The sequence below is a fragment of the Apaloderma vittatum genome, unplaced genomic scaffold (assembly GCF_000703405.1).
Source record: "Apaloderma vittatum isolate BGI_N311 unplaced genomic scaffold, ASM70340v1 scaffold8485, whole genome shotgun sequence".
NCBI classification, from domain to species: Eukaryota; Metazoa; Chordata; class Aves; order Trogoniformes; family Trogonidae; genus Apaloderma; species Apaloderma vittatum.
Window position 1 is genome coordinate 1 of NW_009717590.1, and position 20,575 is coordinate 20,575.

The 20,575-nt window shown below is 40.6% G+C and overlaps 1 protein-coding gene across 1 annotated transcript; it reads left to right on the plus strand.

Annotated features, from left to right (window-relative positions):
• The first annotated feature begins 346 nt into the window (after nucleotides 1-346).
• On the plus strand, nucleotides 347-18,200 carry EXPH5 (exophilin 5). Its single transcript, XM_009869958.1, has 6 exons — nucleotides 347-438; nucleotides 1,735-1,892; nucleotides 4,250-4,394; nucleotides 9,401-9,449; nucleotides 10,994-11,120; nucleotides 12,889-18,200. Exons 1-6 carry the CDS (start codon nucleotides 347-349, stop codon nucleotides 18,198-18,200), a joined length of 5,883 nt encoding a protein of 1,960 aa, XP_009868260.1.
• Nucleotides 18,201-20,575: the final 2,375 nt, after the last annotated feature.

Here is a 20,575-nt window from a genome sequence, read left to right on the forward strand (position 1 = left end):
CTTTTGCGGAGAAAAACCGTCCGCTTTTGCAGGGAAAACCTGGCCCCTTTTGCGAGGGGAACCGTCCGCTTTTGCGAGAAAAAACCGCCCCTTTTGCGGGGGGAACTGGCCCCTCCTGCGGGGAAGACCCTCCCGTTCCGCCGGGGTTTTAAAAGCCGCCGGAGATGGTTTGTAAGAGCTGGGTCTCACTCAGCCTTTCGGGTCCTGAGCAAAACCGCTGCGGGTTTGTTTTCTGGGCAAGCGCCGTGACCGCGGCCGCTCCCCAAATACCTCATGCCTGGCCCTGCGCGCTTTTGCTCCTCCCGGTATCTTGGATCCCCTTTGCTGAGGCCACAGGAGTGAGGTCATGAAGTTGGCTCTGGGGAGCGCGTTGTTCATCGCCGGCTCCTGTCCCGCCTTGCTGCCGGCTGGTTCCCAGCTGCACCCGGCGTTCCCGGGGTTCGGTCGCCCCGTGGTGCGGCAATGTTTGGGGTGGTGAACATTGCTGCTTTTGTAATAAGTTTACGTGCCTAGTACTTGTGCAGCTGTAATCTTCAAGGGAAATATTCACTCGTTTACCAGAAATGTGTCTTTTGCCCCCCTGTTCTTCAGGTGCCACCAGATGAACAGCAGGTGCTGGTATGGACAACATACCCTGTATCAATTCCAGATGGAAATACAGCCGTTTCCAGACTAGATAGTTAATTTTAAGTTTGTTTTGTGAAGTAATGTTGCTGCAGAGAATGAGAGTTTTTATTGAAATTGATAACTGAGATAAGTTATGTTTGTCTGTATTCCTAGGCACGGCTTTTACCACTGATTAAGGTAGAAGAGTGACGTGAAAGCCTTGCTAAAACATTGGTCTCCAGGCTGTGCACAAAGTCTTGTTCTGTTGCCAACAGAGTTAGTCGAGGCATGGATTTGCTGCATTTGCATCGGTACTTTAGGCACTTGTGTGATGTAATTTGAAAACAAATAACTTTGCGTGTCCATTGCACTGTTCCGAGTTCTTTTATGTCCAGATAAACAATTAATTCCTGTGACCTTTTGATCTAAAACCTGAACTTGCTACTAAACAGCTTCTTCAGTTGCAGCCACATGTGTGTAGCTTGTTCAGGCTTCATCTCTGCATGGCAGAACATTCCTGTTAGTTATTAGTTACTTTCATACCTACTAAACACAGGCAGAATCACTCTACTGCAAGGAAAGAGGAAGACGTGATAAATTCATTGAACACGTTGCATGAATATCTGTTTGTTGAATTCTCAATTTATTATTCTTTACATAGAAAATGTGTTGTGGGCAGCTCACTCTGCTTCCTCTTGAAAATCCAAATAGTCTTGTTATTGCTTCTGCTTAACTGAGTGAATAAATACTTCAAGAATTGCTTTGTTAGAGTGTTATTTATTCTAATTTGATTATTGGCTGAACTTAATCTTACTTTCAATTAGTTTTATAATGCTTATGAATTATTACCTCTTTTTTGCAAGGAAGAAAGATGAAGCAGAGAATAACATAAGCGTAGGAGTTGTCCACTTAACCTGCTCACATAATTTCATTGTTAAGATGGAGAATTCTGTTGTCACTAAAACTTTTGTGTGGTTGCTGTGAATATGTCATGTCCCACTGTATCTTTTAAAAAGCCATTATCTGTGGAAATATACTGTAAATACTTAAATGAACAATGGAGAGTTTCTAGTGATATGCCTGTTATATCTAAAATGGATTAAAAATGTTTTTTTTCCCCCGTTCTAGCAAACTTCTGAAGAGAAAGAAATCTGAAACAAGGCTGCAGGGAGTGACTGGAGAATGGTTTGAAGAAATACAAAGAAAAAAATTTCAGAATTACATTGATGTCAATAGAATGCTAAAGCCACCTCTAGAGCATCAGCTAAGGAAGAGCAAAAACACCAGTAAGTTGCATTTTCCTATTTCCTTTTCTGTACGACAGTGGTCACCAGGCCAATGTTTTGGAGCATTTCAGAAGCTAACAAGCTCCTGAAATTGCATTGGGTTTCTTCTCACATCAAAGTTTTACCAAAGATACGTTTTCAAAATGACTGCATTTCTTTAAGCAGATTCTATTAGCTGGGAATCAGAACAGAAGATGCCTGATACTCTTATCCCATGGTTAGAATCATAGAACTGCCCAGGCTGGAAGGACATCGGAAGATCATCTGGTCCAACCTTTCATGGGAAAGGGAGCCTGGGTGAGATTACCCAGCACCCTCTCCAGTCACATCTTGTAAACCTCCAGTGACGGGGAGGTTGTTCCAGTGATTGTTTGTCCTCACTGCAAAATGATTCTTTCTTAATCAAGGTGACGTTGCTGTAATTATAGAAACTATAGTGGTGGTTTCCCAGTCAAAGCAGTAATATTTACCTTGTACAAAAACTGTTTCGGTTTTACCTAGTTTTCTTAAAGAAATTAGGAGCACCTAAATGACATGTGGGTTTGGGTGAGAGAGGTTTGGCTGTGTCAGTGGAAGACATTGCCTGGTAACACTGGGCTAAAGGCATGCCCATGCTCTTTATCAGGGCGGGTGGCAAAGCCTGGAAAGTTGGGCTGATGAGGAAGCAACTTCTGGAGATCTCATTTCACAGGTTCTGTTGCCCACCCAAAATGAACGTGCACAAGAAGCATAGTGTCTCTGTACCTGTACTGTCTTTTTCATCTTCCATCCAGATAGTCTTCATGCATAATATATGCTTTTATACTATTCACATTTCTGCATACTTTTCATTGAGATCTTCCTAGTTGTGCTTCACAGTAACTGGAAGCAGAGTCATGTATTTCCAAAGAAAAGGGAAACGGTAAATATTTTCCTGAAACTACAGATGTACACAGAACAGATCTCTGTCTTTGCTGAATGGTTTTCCCCAACATCCCCTCTAGTCCCCAGCTATCTTCTATTTTTCTCATTCAGAAATGGTCTAATTGATGCGTTAGCTAACTAAACACTGTATAATTGTTCTCTGGTATTTAACTTTGAAAGCTGCTGTTTCTATTTCAGATCTCAAAAAGAGGTTGTGTGCCTCAAAGGCTTGTCTGATATTTCCAGCTGTATAAGTTTGTTTAATAAAAGGTACTGCTTCTACCTGCAAGGCTTGCCCTGTCTACATCCCTAGACCATCCTGTCTGCAGCAGAGTGCTGTTAGGACTCGCCTGATGCCACCTTCAAGTCAAACAATGCCTCCAGGAGGTTAGGCTCTGAAAGGGTACAGGATGCAGCATTTTGTTGCACACAGTGATCGCCGCTGAAGTGAAAGCCAAGCGTTACGCACAGGATTTAAATCACATGGCATGAATCATTCACTTCATTTTGGACTAGGTCCAAAATGCTGCCCCTTACTGTTGTTATCAGTGATGCTCTGCTCTCATTTCTGGTTTATTTTCTCCTACCATCCTTGGATAAGCCATTTGCAGGCTGTTGTATTGTTTCAGGCATGTGATGTATTAAAAGGAAAAAAGAAAAAAAATGCAGTGCCTTATTCCTGAGTGAAGTCCTGTTTCCTTGTGCCCTCTGGTTTCCTGTGGCACATCTTAACAGCAAACCTTGCAGTTTCTTTTGCTGTTCTGTGAGCAATACTATTCCTCTCCTTCACAGCAATTGCCAGCTGCTTTTACAGGCAGACTGGGCTTATGTTCAGTTTGAAGAAATCAAATCATAATCGACTCAAAGAAATCATTTGTGATATCTTGCATTTAAAATACAGTTCTGATGTGTAGTTTGTAGCAGAAAAAATGTACTCCAGTGGCAATGGGAAACCTATCATAAAGAATTATATGATACAGAAGACACCTTAGTCTGAATTACTGTAATGTAGTTACGTTACAGTCTATGAAACCATTCATGGATGTCATATTCCTATTTTTTACAAAAGCAAAGAGAAAGTGACTAATGACTGTGGGTGCTTCAATTTTCAAATGTCTAATTTGCCTATATTTTTAAATGGTTCTGGTTTTCAAATGGTCAAGTGCTTATTAGTTTTTGAAAATCAGCTTCATCTGTCTCGCGTGCATCACTGAAAACTGGTAATACTTTTTGAAACTTTAGAAGTGTTTATCTTTGTCTTAGTCTTCTCCTTAGTCACTATAAACCTGTATGTCACATAGTCTGTCCAAAAATATCAATAAAACTGGATTTTCCTGACATAAAAGGTAAGCAAAAGAAAATTGTTTATAAAGACACGTTACTATGTATATGTATATTTCAATACTGTATTTAGTAAGAACTTGAAGCAACTAACATTTTTATAATATTTTTAGATCATAAAGAATTAAAAATGTCATCCTGCACAAATCCTCAAGCACAAAAGAATACTTCAGCTTCCTTTCTGGGGTTCAGATCACCTTTTGCTTGGCTTTTCTCCTTTAGAAAATCAAGAAAAAACCAGACTCAGAAACAACCACGGTGAGCTATAATCAGAATATACATTATTTCCAGCTTTTAAAAACTCTATGAATTTTTCTGTGTTTTTCTTAGAAAATTCTATCAAAATTATTTTTCCATTCTCTTGCCTTTCACCTCACTGGGGATGTTACTTGGTCATATAATGAGAGATTATCTGTTCTGTGTCAGAAGAAAAGGGACTAAATGGCAAGTAATAGGTAAAGTCTCCCTGCTAAATCTGTTTTGCTCAGGTTTTGCATAAAGGCTTTAAGTGTGTGAAAGCCCCTCAACCCAGCAGCGGCTACATCCTGTTTAATTCGCTCTCAAGAGGACAAGGTGTAAGGTGTGTGGGGATCTGGTGCCCTATGGCTGTGATATAACAGGAATGAGTAGCTTTCCCAGGTGATGGCAGGGAGGACCAGCCCCAGGCAGCTCTCCTGCCTCCACTCCCACCGTTTCTAGCCCAGAGGCAGCTCAGGCAGACCTGCAGCTTTGGCTGTAGCCGGCCAAACAGGGCGTCTCTCCGGTGCTTTTGTCCTCTGTGCTTTGTCAGGGCTTTGCTTTCAGCTGGATCTGACCCAAGGATGGTCCCATACACAGCGTGGGTATATATAGCAACTGTGTCCAGCTGTGGAGCCCTCAACACAAGAAGGATGTGGAGCTATTGGAGCAGGTCCAGAGGAGGGCCGCAAAAATGAACAAACGGCTGGAGCACCCTTCCCTATGAGGACAGGCTGAGAGAGTTGGGTCTGTTCAGTCTGGAGAAGAGAAGGCTCCAGAGAGACCTTATAGCAGCCTTCCAGTGCCTGAAGGGGGCTACAGGAAAGCTGGGGAGGGACTGGTTGCAAGGGCATGTGGTGATAGGACAAGGGGCAGGGTAGACTTAGATCAGACAGTAGAAAAAGTTCTTTACCATAAGGTGAAACACTGGCACAGGTTGCCCAGAGAGGTGGTGGAGGCCCCATCCCTGGAGACATTCAAGGTCAGGCTGGATGGGGCTCTGAGCAACCTGATCTGGTTCAAGATGTCCCTGCTCACTGCAGGGGGGCTGGACTCGATGGCCTTTAAAGGTCCCTTCCAGTCCAGCACATTCTGTGATTCTATGAGTCCATGATGGGAGCTTCTGTTTGAAGAGCATCCTCCCTTGCCATCCACAGGGGTAAAGCTGCTCTTTGGAGGCAGAGGAGGGGTTACTCTTGGCTAATTAGGCTGACTTCTCTCCTAACTTTTGTCCCACATAGTCCTGTTTCTCAGCAACTCCTAAGTGAAATACTGTTCTTTTTGTATGCATCTTGTAAGAATGCTGGGAACTGGTGTGCATGCTGTGACATCTAAGTGTGAAGCTGCAAGATCTTTGGCACAGAGAGCTGATTTTCACTCTGTTTGTGAGTCTCAGGCTTATATTCTCATCCATGCTTGGGGGCTTCTAGGTGGCATGATGCTAAAACCAAGAACAGCTCTAAAAGACAATGAGAGGGAATGCAGACTTCTAAAGAAACGATGATTAGTCTGATATGTAGGTTTTGTAGCACAGCAACTTGCCATTGTGGAGTGTTTGTATCAAAGCAGAAGATTTAAGGAGAGGTTTGAATAGAGGCCATGAGGTTAGCTTTGTGGGTGTTTACTGGTAACAATTCTCCTACATAGCAACATAGCGCAGAAAAAAATAATTTTGCAGAATTTTAATACTGCTCCACACATGCCATCTGCTCCCTCCTCTTTCCTGTGATGTGGTGATGACACATGCTGGGACACACCAACACCACAGCCCTCCTGCGGAATAAAGGGGCACTTGTGTAACTAAGAAACAGATTTCAAGAGTGTTTATCCTGGTGGACAGTAACGTAGCCGGTGCACAAGCAAAGATCTAGGCTTTGCAGTAGAATCTAAGCATTGAAATGATTTCTTAACTTAGGAAGGCAAAAAAATAAATCATACCTACTCATTGCATCAGCTTTTCTAGTATGTGTTTATCTGGCTTTTCCACAGAAAATCTATCCTATCTCAGGCTTAGATGCCTTTGATTTCTTACTGAGCACAGCTTGAAAAATAAACAAGTCGATCCTGACGTGTAACTGAGCTGATTGCTCCATTTTCTAGTCACGCCTCTCTGTTGAAAACTTCCCCCACCCTCTTCTAGGTGTTGCCGTGGCATGTGGTTTGCTTTATGCATAGACAAAGCACTGAAATAATCTGCCTCTGACCAGGTAGAGTTATTCTGGAGAGCTAGTGAAATGCAATAGGAAGCAGCACTGTAAATCCTGTAAGTAAGTCTAACTGGCAGAAGCTTTGAAGGACCTGAGAATTGATGGCTGTGTAGAGGGTCCTTTCTGTACTGGAGAGACAGTTTCGTCGGCCGTGGTGGTGCTTTGCTGTGCGAATAAATTATGGATGCTGCAGAAAAGAGTATGCTTATGTGGAGTTGCAGAAGATGCTAATAAAAGGTTTGTAACTCTAGTCTGAACGTAGCGAAATGTTTGGTTGCTTTTGGTTCAAAGGTGTTCGGTGTTCTTAAATTCATCCTTACTCCTTTCTAATATCTGACTGTGATTCATACTGGAAAAGAAATGCTGCTTAATTGTGTTTTCAGCATATTTGAGTGATTTGTTTGTTGCTTAGCTGGCTTCTTACATAGTACTGATAAGAATAATATAGAAGAGAACAGGTTACACTCTGACATTAGACAACTTAGAGACAGTCTGGGGTAGTCAGGTACCTCAGTGAAAATACTAATTTGCAGCGGATTGTTTTTCATGGGTTTATATTATTGTTACAAGTAGTAATAGTAGTAAGTAGAGTAATCTATTGCTTTTAATCTTATACTCGGTTGTCATAAAAAAGATACATATGTACATAAGTGGAAAAAGTATAAAATATGACTTCTTCTTTTTCCATAGAGAGTAGTGTTTTTCTGATGGCAAATATTTCTGAACTTGAGTAGTAATTTAAGGTTTGGGTTTTTATGAGTAACAGGTAATGTTTACAAATATGTGTGTATGTGCTAGTACATATGTGTGCAAAATAACGTAAACATTGCTCAATATCCTTAACCAAAAAAGAAACTGAATTACTTTTTCCTAAAATTAAGCAATATTTCTGTGGAAATCAGCAAAGCTTTAAAATATTTCAGAAAAAAAATATAACAAAGCAGTTTAAGAAGTGAAGGGTTGGCACAGGGAAAAGATTAAAATAACCTTGTCTGTGTAAGCTGACAAGGAAGAAAATAAAGCAGGATGCAGTGACCAGTTATTTCTGAAAGAACAGTGACAACAAAGACATGGAGGAATGTAGAATAGTGCCAGAGGTACAAATGAAAATTTAATTTTTGCCTAGACTATCAGAAGACATTTCTACCTCACGTATCTACTTCATTGCAAGGAGCAATTAACACTAAGTACGGCACCAAGCGGGGAGAACTGCCAAGCAGCTTTGCACAGTAAAGCTGGAAAGAGCTTCTAACAAAGCTTTTACATTTTTGTTATGCCTATAATTAAAATTAAAGTAACTCCCTAAGCCACAAGATGTCATCGAACTTGGTTTGCAGGAAAAAATTGCAAAAACTCTGAAATATGAGTTTAATTCTTCATTTGTTGTAGAAATATTAAAACATATGGAACAGTGTTATACTTTAAAGGAAGGGCTACACACATCTCTGAGTCCTGGTTCAGTAAACTTCGTTCACAGGGAACAGTAACCCACTGAATTAGTGGTTGTTCATATTCAGTGCTACAAGGAAAAAATAGGAATTTTGGATTGAGGTTGTCTGGCTGGATCCTAAGCCCACTGAGGTCAGCAGGCTTGTTTCCTTTGGTTTCAGTTGGACCCCATGTCAGACAGGAATCCTGGTTTTACAGTTTGCAATTACAGAAGCAAAAACAAATTGCACCTTTCAACTGTTCTTCCCTGCCTGCAAGCACATTGCAAACAAATGACAAAGCACTTCAGGAGGAAAGGCTGGGCCACAAAGAACCTGCCAACAAGCCGGTTTATACTTGCTGTTGAAGCACAATAAAGTAGTCTGCCTGAGCACAAGAGGGTTTTAAGAGCCTAAGAACAAGGTCAGTCAAAGAGACTTTGAGAGAAACAGGACTGAGCAGAACATATTTCACTACTTCACTTTCTCTCAAGAATTAACTTCCTGGGGAAAAAAAAAAAGAAAAGTTTCTGAGACAAGGAAGAACTAGCAATAAAAAAAAAACCAACTGAGCAACATGTCCTCCAGGGATTTTGAAGGGACTGAATTTGCTTAGTTGTAAAGTGAGGATCTGCAGTCTCAAATAGACTCAGTGAAGCCAGGTCCTGATCTTGTTTCTTTAGTTTACTTTGTATTTGTATGTCAGGAAGTCACCCCGTAGAACAGAATACCTTTTATGTGCAGGGCTTCTCTGCTTGTTCTAACCACTGCATTACTCACAGACGCTCCAGCCAGTTCTCTGCCAAGCCCTTGCAGTCCTGTATAGCTTAGGGAAGGAGATGAGCCTTCTTCGATGTTTAAAAATTGGTAAATAAAGGCTGTTTTGAGTGAGTAGCAGCAAGTTCTGATGTTCACACTGAAAACAGTCTGCTGTCTGTCTCTCCCCCTTCACAGGCTCTGCATCTAGCCAGGGTGAAATGGAAGAGGAAAACAATAGCAGATGCAAACCACTCACAGGTTTACAAGTAGTGAACTTTGGCTGGTTTTAGTACCTACTAAATTATTGTTTGGAAAAGGAAGTGATACCCTCTTACCATAATGCTAGATTGAAATGATTCCTTTATGGCTGCTGCACACCTTGAGATATCAGAAGGTTGAGTTCATTCTTGGTTGTGCTGCTATGACATGTCCAGGTTGACAAGGCCCAACTGAATGGTATGTCTCATCATCATTTTTTTGTTAGCAGGATTTGGGGGATGAAGGATAGATCCTTCATAGACCAGTCTTTATTCAGATGCTTCTCAATAGCTGCTAAATGGGTGGATATTTCCTACTTGGTAAAATGGTATCACGTTCCTTTCCAAAGCCAACATATGAATCCTTCTGCCCACAGATATGACCGTTCTGCGAGCTCGTCTTTGGAAGTGGAAGAAATGGCAACGGCAAGTAGCTTATCAACTTTATTGTCAGCGATGTTTAAACCACATATTTTTCCAAAACTAGTCCCCTTTGTTTAGGCTGTTGTTATTTAGTGTTCTTCCAGTTCTTGTTGTAAACACTGAGTCAAATGCCTGTGCTGTGAGCCTGTTGAATGCAGCAGAATGAGCTTGTCCTGTTAACTATACAAGCCCAGAGCTCTCCTGGGTAAGCCCTGAATCTAGTTCTGATGAGCTTTCAGTTCTCTCTTTAATGACGGAATAATTGCATGGAAAATTTCCTAGGCCAAAACCATCACATATTTGGCAACTGTAACTAACCGGCAAGTAGGTCACAGCTCACATTGAATCTAGTGTATTTACTTTGTTTCTTTTTACGTTTTACAAGGGTGAAAAAGAGTAGCTGATGTGGGCAGGCAGTAAGCTAGAGCCTCTCCTGCCAACACTTCTGTGAGCAGAATTGCCACGTAAATGTAAACTTTGGCAGTAGGAAATTCTTTTTTGACCGAATGTTCAATTTTATAAGCACAAGTCAATTTAAGGAAAACTATACATTTATTTCTGATGTAACTTAAGTACAGGCTGTTGAAATAAACAGATATCCTCCAAGAATGATATTTGCTATTTTAATTACTTTATTGCCATGTATTACTAACATGTCTTTCCTCCTGTGTTATAACCACACAGGGGACTAAGAAGGTATACAGTATATAATCAAAGATATAGAGGAGGTAAATTGGCCACCTCCCTTCTCTCATGTTTCAAAAACAAAGAGATAATCTATATTAATATATGACTGAACAAAGAACTTATCAGAGAATCCTGCCTATTATATAAATAGATTATTATAGCTAGAGAAGTAATACAGTACAAATGTTGAGAACTGAAAGGTAGTAAAGGCTTCTACTTTTCAAAAAAGGAGGAAGAATCTCAGCTAAAAGAATTCAACAGTTCAGCAGCTGCCTGCACTTCTGAGACTGTGAGCTGAGAGAAATATGGGTGGGATAGGAACCCCTCCAGCTTAACATGTAAACTAAACTCACATAGGGAGTAGAATGACATTTTCCCCACTGATAAATTACCAATTTGTCACAGCCCCCTAAAGTGCTGTCTTGCAATGTGAAAATTGACCATGGTGTTAAATTATTAAATCTCTGTTGGGAGGTCAGTGTGTGAATTTAAAAATGTGCTGGTCAAGGAAGAAGTGATTAGGGAAAACTAAATTAAAAGATAAAATGCAATAAGGTGGTGTATGTTAAAAATAGGTGAATTACACCCCTTACTATAATGTCATTATAACTCACGTATCTGAAACATGCTACAGTATAAGAACAAGATGAGTAAATTTCCTTATTACATGTTTAAAACTCTCTAAAATGCACTCAACTTTACAATCCTCAGTTGTGTATTTTAATAATACGGTATTTAATGGACATATGGAGAGTTCAGTGACCTCTGTGACTTGTGACCTGATTTGTGATGTGACTTGTGAAGAGCTATTTGAACCCACACGTAGAACTAAAACTGAATTGCCTTACAATTTTTAACAGGCTGAAATGTGTAATTCCCCAACGTCAACTGAAACAAGTGGTCGTTCTTTTGATGCAAACCAAGATGAAATGATGGAGAAAAGTGCACAGGAATGGAATGAACAGCTAGAGAAGGAGTTTTTCAGTGGTAAGTGCATGTCCTTACTTTATTCTGATATTATTGTTACCAGAAATGACTGGTGACTGGTTTCAGTGCCATTGGTTACTCGACTGGAGTGCATTTCATCTTATGCTGATCCAGTTCAGAAGAATCACACCTTAGAAGCCCACGTTCCTTTCTGCTGGTTCTGACAGCAGCCCACATGGCATTCTTTCAATGCATGAGTACAGTTATGTTGGAAGAATTTTATCCCAGTCTCCTGCATGCATACTTTTGATAATGATTAATTACTGGGCCTAGTTTTATGAATTGTCAACCCTCAAACCTGAGAAGCAAGAGGCATTATGGCGTTCTTTTAGCTTTCTGAGAGCCCTTATAGCACCAGTCGAAAGTTGCCGGTTCTTTGGTGGTGTATTTTTCTTACTGCTAGGAAGTAAGGCAAGTTCAGACCCAGCCCAAGGGAGTATAGCGGTGTTCTTCCATAAACTTTCTCAGATGAATGCAAAAAAGTGTTCATGAATATTACGTCTTATCACCCCAAATTACAAGTGATCACAGACTGAAAGATTGGGAGGCAGTGGGTGAGCTGGCACTGCTGGAAGAGCAGAGCACAGTGGTTCTTCTGGAACTCACGTGCCTCTCACCGCTTTGGGGTGTCAGTCCTAACAGTGCACGCTTGCCTGCTGACCAAAAAAAACTGTACGTAGCTTGGCTGATGTTCTCCAGATGGAAGCCTCAGAAACAACTAATCTTTTTTCTTCTTCTAAACTGACTATTTCAGGAGTCTTCTCTCTTCTGTGCTAAGTAGATGGAAAATTTTAGTACCTTGTATCACCTTTTATTCCAACTATAACTACCTAGCAGTGCTTTCTTAACGATTCTGTACTGCCAATACAGATCTGTAATGACTGCTCAGTCTTTTTTATTTAAATGGATTAGGAAATGCTGTAACAAAACAGCCATAACCGTTTGTGTTTGTATCTTATGTGTGCTATTTTCAAAATACAAAAAGAATACAATTGGCAAAGGCATAATTATTTTTTGCCAATAAAAATAATTTAAATACATTGCTGTCACTTAGTCTTCTGATTGAATATCTTGATTAACTGAGCTATATAGTGTTTACTTCCAGTTCATGAGACTGTATATATATAAATACAGCTTTGTTGGTTGAATGAATCACAGGTTCTTAACCATTTCATTGCCCTTTTTTATCCACAAAGTGCCATTTCCAGTGCTTATTTTAAAGTAGTCAGCTACAATTTAGTGTAAAAAAATCATTTCTGAATGAAACAAACACTGGACATGCCAGACTACCGAACCTGCTTGTTTGATGGTGTGCAGGATTCTGCATTTTCTTACAATTACATCATAACTGTGCTTTGGGGACACACAGAAAGGTCCTTGTTTGCCCACTGAATTCTTTTCAGGGATTTTTTGCTTACAGACTAGATTCACACACACACACAAACACATATATAGCATGTGAGTAAGAATTCAGACTTCAAATTGGTTTGTTTTTCTTTTAAATAGCATGAAGATTAACATTTACATAAAGAGCAGTTTTAAGATCAGTCATGGAGCAGCAAATTTTTTTCCATGTAGTCATAATAGGTAACTGCTGAAAGGTCCTGTGGAGGAAGAATGTATGGTTTGGGAAGGGTTTTGAATGCTGAGGAGCTGACTCCTTTTAAAACTAGTTCCAATTATTAATGTAGTACATGAAACTTTTTAACGTAGTCAGAAGATTATTAAAGAAAACAAAGCTAAATATCTATTTTTTTATTCCATGCAGTTCTAAATGATCTGGATGACCAGCTGGCCCAGGAACAAGCCCAAGACCCGTTGGACAGGACAGCTACTACTAGCAGTGCATCAAATGTCCAGTACAGTAGTGCGTTCCCTACTTCAAAGAGGCAGACTGCTAGCAGGGGGCAACACGGAAATGACTGGAGAGACATGCCTAGCATGTTTTTCCCAGATGGACTGAGAACACTAAGAGCCAAAGATGAACACAAGTTTTTCATCAGACCAAGGAAATTACACAGTGCATACATAAACTGGCACCAGGCAGCCTTTCAAGAAGATTACAAACACAGTGATCCGGTTGACGGGAATCCTCATCTGCTAAGCAGAAGGCTGTCTTCTGCTTCTTTCGGACGGTCTTCAGAAGGTAGCTTATATCCTCCTTCTGTAACACAGAACAGTGGATTTAGGCACAAGGGTTGCATGAACAGGGATACAGCCGGCAGAAGTTACTCTGTATGTTCCCTTCGGAGATGTCCATCATCAGCGTCTTCTGACCAGGTTTCAGCATCCAGTTCACAACATCCATTGGCAAGAGAGAGCAACAATGGTTTTGTACCAAGGTTTGGTCGACAGAACCCAAAGAGAATTCCTCTGTCTTCTATAGTATGGAACAACACACCAGACTCTTCTGGACAAACATCAACTCAAGAAAAAATGTTTAGAACCAAGTCATTGATGGAGTTTCATGGTACAGACCATGGTATATTTTCTAGCTCTTTGCAAGAAACCAAGAAATACGCATGTTATCACTCAAAACACCACTACAGAAGATCTATTTCAAGCAGTAATTGCTTTAGTAGAGTTAGTTGCCCTGACAAAGCTACTTCTCCGTTGCCCTTTGATAACTGGGAAAATTATCCTTTGTGCAAATCGGAAAATAATATCTCTAGATCCTACTACAGAGATACTTCTCACAGCAAGTTGTATGCAAACCAAAAAAATCCTCCTTATGGAAAAAAAGATAGCTGCCCTTCTTGGGCTGATATTCCCCAGTACTACAGCGATGATGTGTTCATTTCCCCTGACGCTAGCTTTGAAGTGATGATGGCTAATTTAGATGACCAGCAGTGGGCACATACAAAGAATTCCAAGTTTGGTTCACAGCACCTGCAGAATGATTTTCACGTGTATTCTCCAGAAAATACGAATATCAAAAGGTTATCAAGAAGTGCAAATAGAACTTTTTCAGAATTCACTGAGGGCTTTCAGCCTTGGCTAAGTTGTAACTCTTCATTTTCTTCGTCTAGCGTCAGAACTGATGAGTCAGCCTTTTCTAATTCAAAGGACCAAACAAAGCCTATAGGACTGAACAGGAATTCAGTCGTCGTTAGCCAAAGAAGTACTAAGGCAGACTTTACACAACTAAAACGGGTTGAAGGCATGAAACTGCCAGGTGAAGACATGTCATTACAGTCAGTTTCTCAAGAAGCAGACACAGACTGTGTCAACACCCAGAGCTTTCCCTCCAACAGCCCAGCTTCTGCCATGTTGCAAAGTGATGTGTCTCTCTTTAACACATTGAGATCAAAGAGACAAACCCAAGTCACTGCCAGAGGAGACATTGCAAAAATGTGTATGTCAGATGGTGATAAAAGAAGTGTGCCAATGAAGGAAAACGATTGCCCACCCAACCATGTGTTCAGTCAGCCTCCCTGTATTTTGCCAGCTGATGAGAGCAGGAAGGAACCTTTTCTTCCAAGTCAGAAAGAATGGGAACATACTCTGCGTTGCGCAGCAAAAAGACAGGGTATCCTACAAGGTGATCGGAGTGTGGAAGCCATTAACCAAGCTACTCTGAGAAGAGAGTCCTCACAGCTCAGTGTTCCTTCTGCTCCATCCACTGAAACATTAGCAAACTGTCAAGGCATGTTGTCCTGTCCTCCTGAATGTTCATCTCGCTCCTCACAAGCACTTTCTCATAAAGACTATTCCAAATGTTTAGGAATGCTAACCAGCTCATCAGTGAATTGCACAGTTACTGAACCTCAAGCAGAAGGTGGAAAAACAGCTCGAGCGAGCAGAATAGATGTTGCCAAAAAGATTTCACAGAAAACACTGCAAAATGCAAGCACTTTAGTTACTACAGACTGTAATGGACAATTCCCTACTAGTTCTCCACAAAATGGAAACTCTGAAAATATTTATTTGCATTGCTTTGATAGAGACCCCAAGACCTCTGAACATAGTTTAAGTTATCTTTGCCTTGAAAAAGAAAGCAGGAAGAGAAGGAGTAATTCACCTTGTCCTGAAAGACTTCACAAGCAAGACAGCTTGCTGAGACATAACAGCAGCTGCAGCATTACTGGCTCCCTCAGCAGAAACAGCCTCAAATCTCCTGACCCACTTGTTATTTATTACACTTTGCCTAGAAAATCAGCTAGCATTGCTGGTAGTATTATGTCTGATACGCCCATCTCTTTACCTAGAGACAGTACAACAACATACAGACGTTTAAGGTCTGAAACTCCATGTAGAGCTGATGCCTTTTCTAATCAAAGAGATGTGTCTCCTATAGACTCAAAACATTCCTTTTTAACATCAGCATCATTAAATGCTGCTACAAGTAACAAAGAAAAAGGTTACACCAGTCCTTTAACCAAAAGTCCTGATGATTCAGTAAGTACATCAGTGGAACTGGCAGACAGATGTAAATATCTAAGCAGAAGAGAATCCTCTGTGGTTTCAGATTGTAAGGAGAGGGGAAATTATTTGCAGAAATACAAAACTACAAGCACATTTACAGTTAGTGTGGATGAAGATCATGTCAAGTATCATGAACTAGTTTCAATTTATTACACATTACCACGGAGGCATTCAAGAACATTTTGTAACCTTTTTAGAGATGATCCAGAGGATGCAGATTTACCTTGTCCCAAAGAAAATGCTCAGTCACCAAGAATATGCAACAAGAAAAATGAAGGTCACGTGAGTTTGTCAAATGTTTTCTCTCCCAGTACTTTGGAAAAAGAGGTGCCTTCTTATTCCTCTGACCAAGTATCTTCAGCTCTGGTCACACCTCAGAACTTAGGAACTGCTGTTAATAGTGGAGAAGAGAATTCTCAGTTATCTCCTAGCTCGGAGGAGATGTGTGCTTCAAAGTCAGTGGATGTGGTGCATAACAGGAAAGATAGTTCAGCAGATCTGTCATTAGCAGAAAATGTGCTTTCTGATGTGGTGACAAAAGAAATTTCTTTTGGTGGCCCACAATCCACTGCAGTAGTGGCTAAGTCAGGTAAGGCCATTGCTGATGCTTCAAGCAACCAAAATACAGAAATGTATCTAAAAGATAAGAAGGAAATTTTACAAATAGCCACACCACTAATGTCCACTTTATCAACCCCTCCCAAGCCAGGCAGACATTTGGAGAACCCGTTGCATTTCACTTCAACAGGTAAAAATATTGTACAGAAGGGAAACTCTGAAAACTGCTCTCAGCTCCCTAAAGTGAACACCAGTAAAAATCTGAAGAGTTTACTCCTCCACCCAAGAGACAAGAGTTCCCTTGGAAAGAACAGTAACGCAGAGCATGCCAATGTCTTGCTTCCTCCCATGGAAGACACATACAGGGATACTACCGAAATCAAACAGAGAGTAAATTTCCTACACCGAGCCACTCCTCTATATAATAATAATAATAATAAATGTGGTCTGCAATTAAAGGCTAACAGTTCAAGAAAAAATGCAAATGATTTAAACTCTTGTAGCAAAGTGTCTTCAGAGTCTCAAGACAAAGCACCCGAGATAAGCACAGCTTCCAGTGCTGGTCCAGTGCTTCAGCTAGGTGAAGGCGTTAGCACAGATGCAGATGAATTAAAGAATTCAAAAACTAAAAAAGAGAAGAACTTGCAGAGTACTCGGATGGGTAAAGATTATAGTGGTGTGAAGGAATCGGAGAGGCACAGTGCAGGCAGTGTGAACATTAACAGTAAAGTTTTCAGGGTTACACTAGATCAGAAGAGAACACAGAGCGCAGAAGATGAGAACAAGCTTCTCTCTGACTGCTCAAGAGACAAAGTCAAAGATATAGAAAAAAGGAAAAACAGACCTTCAATTAAAAATAAACTAGCAGCAGTTTACAAAACAAGTCGAAAATTTTCAAGTAAAAATTTACCCCCCAAACCGCACATAAGTAACATTTTTTCACAGAACAATGGAAGTGCCACTTCTTTAGAGGCTGACATGTGCCTTGACTCATCGGTTTCAGCGGATTCCCATCAGCCATTCCTGCAGTTGGATGATGAAAATCAGAATCACAGTCTGGACCCTGATAAGAATACGTCAAGACCAAGAACAGCTGAGAATAAGATGACTGAAAATCAGAATGATCCGTCTTTATTTGTTAATAACACCAGCTGGAGGTCTTTTACAAACTCATACACCCAGAATGAAGCCATCAGTCCCCCAAAATTGACAGTGAAAGTTGAAAGAAGGCCAAGTCTCACAACCCTGTTTCCAGATAAAGCAGTAACCACCAGAAATAAGAATTCCCAAACACTCAATCTCAGATTAGAAAGCAAAACCCGGCCCGTCACTCCCAGTGCTGCTGCATCAGACTCGCTGGATGATGAGAAAAGAAGAGCTGGTGGTTCCGCCTGCAGTCCTCCCTTGTCACTTATAACTGACAAGAACTCAAACATGTGTGTAAATAGCTGCTTGCAAAACTTGACTTCCCAGACAGTGCTTGGTCAGTGTCAAAATACCTCTCAGCCCGCCAGCTTAGCAAATGCTAACTTGCGTAGCTGTCAGTTGCGCAGGAGTCAAGGCAAGAGTCAGCGTGAGCGTCACCTTTCTGAGGGTATTTGTGCTCGAGATTCCCAGGAGACTTTTGCCTCGGGAAGCAATGTTGTGCCAAAAGATGGTGTACATGGGAAGAGATTTAAATCATACTCGGAGCTGTTGTCTTGTGATGAAAATGAAAACTGGGCATCGGGTGATGAAAAATATTACAGCACTAGAAATTTGATGTATCCTTCTGTTGAATTTGGTATATTTGGCAAGGAACAACAGTTGGCTTTCCTGGAAAATATCAAGAGGTCGCTCACAGAAGGGCGATTGTGGAGACCTTGTCTTCTTAATAACCCTGGTGCTCTCAGAGATGGAGAAACTCCTTCTATAAACAGGGCTGAGCTGCTGAGCTCAAGTTCTGCTGGGAGCAAAATGTCATCGGCCGCTTCATCGCCCCGAGAGCTGCCCGATATCTATGGCGAAGACCCAGCAGCTTATTCGGACTCAGACAGCGATACCACCACCGATGATGAGTACTACCTAGATGAGATAGACAAAGAATCGGAGCTATGAAGAGCCCGTGGTACTAAAACGGCACAATAGCTCACTGGTTTTTGGGGAAAACATGTATAATACTTTGAGCCAGTTCTTGTGCTGCTATAAATTGGTACAACTTCATCAGTTTTAAAGAAGTTAGTATGTTCTGTTGGCTGAGCATTTGACGTTTGTATTAGATTCGTGGCTTCACCATCGTTTCTCCTCGCAGGAAAGAAGAATGTTAAAAAATCCCGTCCCAAAACAATAGAAGGTAAACATCTGTGGAGCTTTGGGCAGTGTAACTCTAGAGATGGCTTTCCTCTGAGTCAGCAAGCAGTGGCTTAGACTCTTGCCAGCTACACAGTGCTGGAATGGATAAATTCTAGCTTGAGATACTTTTTCTTACAAGACTTAACAGAAAACCAAGAGGTTACTTCACTGATAAATTGCTGTTTCTCCAATTTTCCTCACTTACTGTATCAAGCACGTTAACACCAGTGCATCCCACCCAGCAAACACTCCCACAAAGCAAAACCTGTTCACTTTTTACAGCATATTCTGAGTGAATGTTCTTTTTCTGCATTCCTGGGAAGTGTAGCAGCAGTGTCCCTGGTGGCATTTGTTCTGCCGTCCAGCTGAGGTGGATTCCATGCTGGGGATTTTCTGCTCAGCGTTGCAAGAACAGCGAGTGGTGTGAGCTACAGAAGTGCTGCCGCTGCGTTGGGAAACAGCTCAGTAAAGGGCACGGCACTGGAAAACTCACCGCAATTCCTGAGGCTGTGAAGAAACACAGCTGAGCATGGAAATTTCCTTTTCCAACATGGGAGATTCATAACTGGCACAACTTCAGTTCCAGTTGACATGAGCAGCCAGATTTTTTCATTTTTGCCTTAGGAAAAGGTAAACCTGGATTAATAATCCAACACTTTAAACCACACCAAAAAAAAGTAATTTACCCTATTTATTTCCTTATATAAACCTCATAGGTTGAATCCTAAGTTGCCCTAATAGTGGGAGTTGCCCTAATAGTGGGAAGACAGCTGTAACCGATGGCACTTGTTATGTCCCCAAATTCTGCAGCTGCCGTGCTCGGCCGGTCTCGGGGTCAGCTGCACCGTACAGGCGAGTGGTTCTTTACATACAAAGTAAATAAAACCAGTAAGAAATTCTCTCTGCCTTTTGCTAAATTACCGTCCCTTTTTTGGTATTTTTTTCCAAACATTTCCGCTGTGACCATGTTACTTTTTATCCTTCAAACTGAACAGATGTAAATGTTTTCCAGTGGCACTTCCTCTGCCACACCGATAATGTAGTATTATTACTCAGTAGCCCAAACTCATCCTCGGCCGTGAAATTTCGAAATGAGCTTTGATCTCTTTTTATGCAAAATCAGAAGTGGCTCACTCAGCCAGAAGATAGTATTTTTAAAGAACTACACATTTACTTCAACTTTATTTCTAATTTTCCATACAGTCTAAAATGACGATCCATATTTTTTATACACTTTTTAATTCAATAAAATTTCTGTAGGACATAATTATATTTTTGTAAACTGGAAGGACAATATACTTGTATTTTAATATAACGTATTTTACACAAAACAAGCAGTGCTTGTATCACTAAACACAAGAAACTAAAAGATGAAAATATAGTAATAGGTAACTGGTATCCATATTTTTTTTATACTGTAAACTTCGTTAAAGAAGTGGGACTGTAGTTGGAGTCTGTACCAATATATAAGTATTATGACTTTATACGAGGGTAACTTGCCTTTTGTTGTACATAGAAGGACTAATATAAACAATGTATTTATAGTCAGAATTGATCTCTACCACATAGCTTGGAAGGCTGTAGGTGTAGGCTGATATATGCAGTGCTGGAAGGAAATGACTGTCATGTAATTGCAACCTTGTAAAATGTGGTATTCTACGAACAAGTTACGTTCTTCTGAAACAGCTTCGTTCTGTAGAGTAAGACAATAAAACCAGCAGAGTATCAGGGAGGAATGTCTGCTGCTGTACATTTCTGCAAGATACACTAATCCAAAAATTGGGAATACCAGCCTACATAAAGTAAAGAAAATAAAATAAATGTTTACAAGGGAAGTATATGGTGATACAGTTTTTCTTTATGAGAAGTGGATGGTATAGAACATTAATATTTGTAAATATTTTGTACTTATTCAACAGAAGTTAGATTAAGTTCCCACCTTGTTGGCATAATTTTTTTAATTTGCTATGTATGTATGTACAGGAAATCAGGTGGCTTGGTTTAATGTAAGTAAAAACTGCTTCGGGTCATAAATCAGTTGTGGAAGACTGCAGCCTGCTGAGGATACTTACACTGAATAATGGTATTCCGTAAAACTCAGTTGCCTAAAAACGTAGCGAGAAATACCCTCTGAGTAGTGA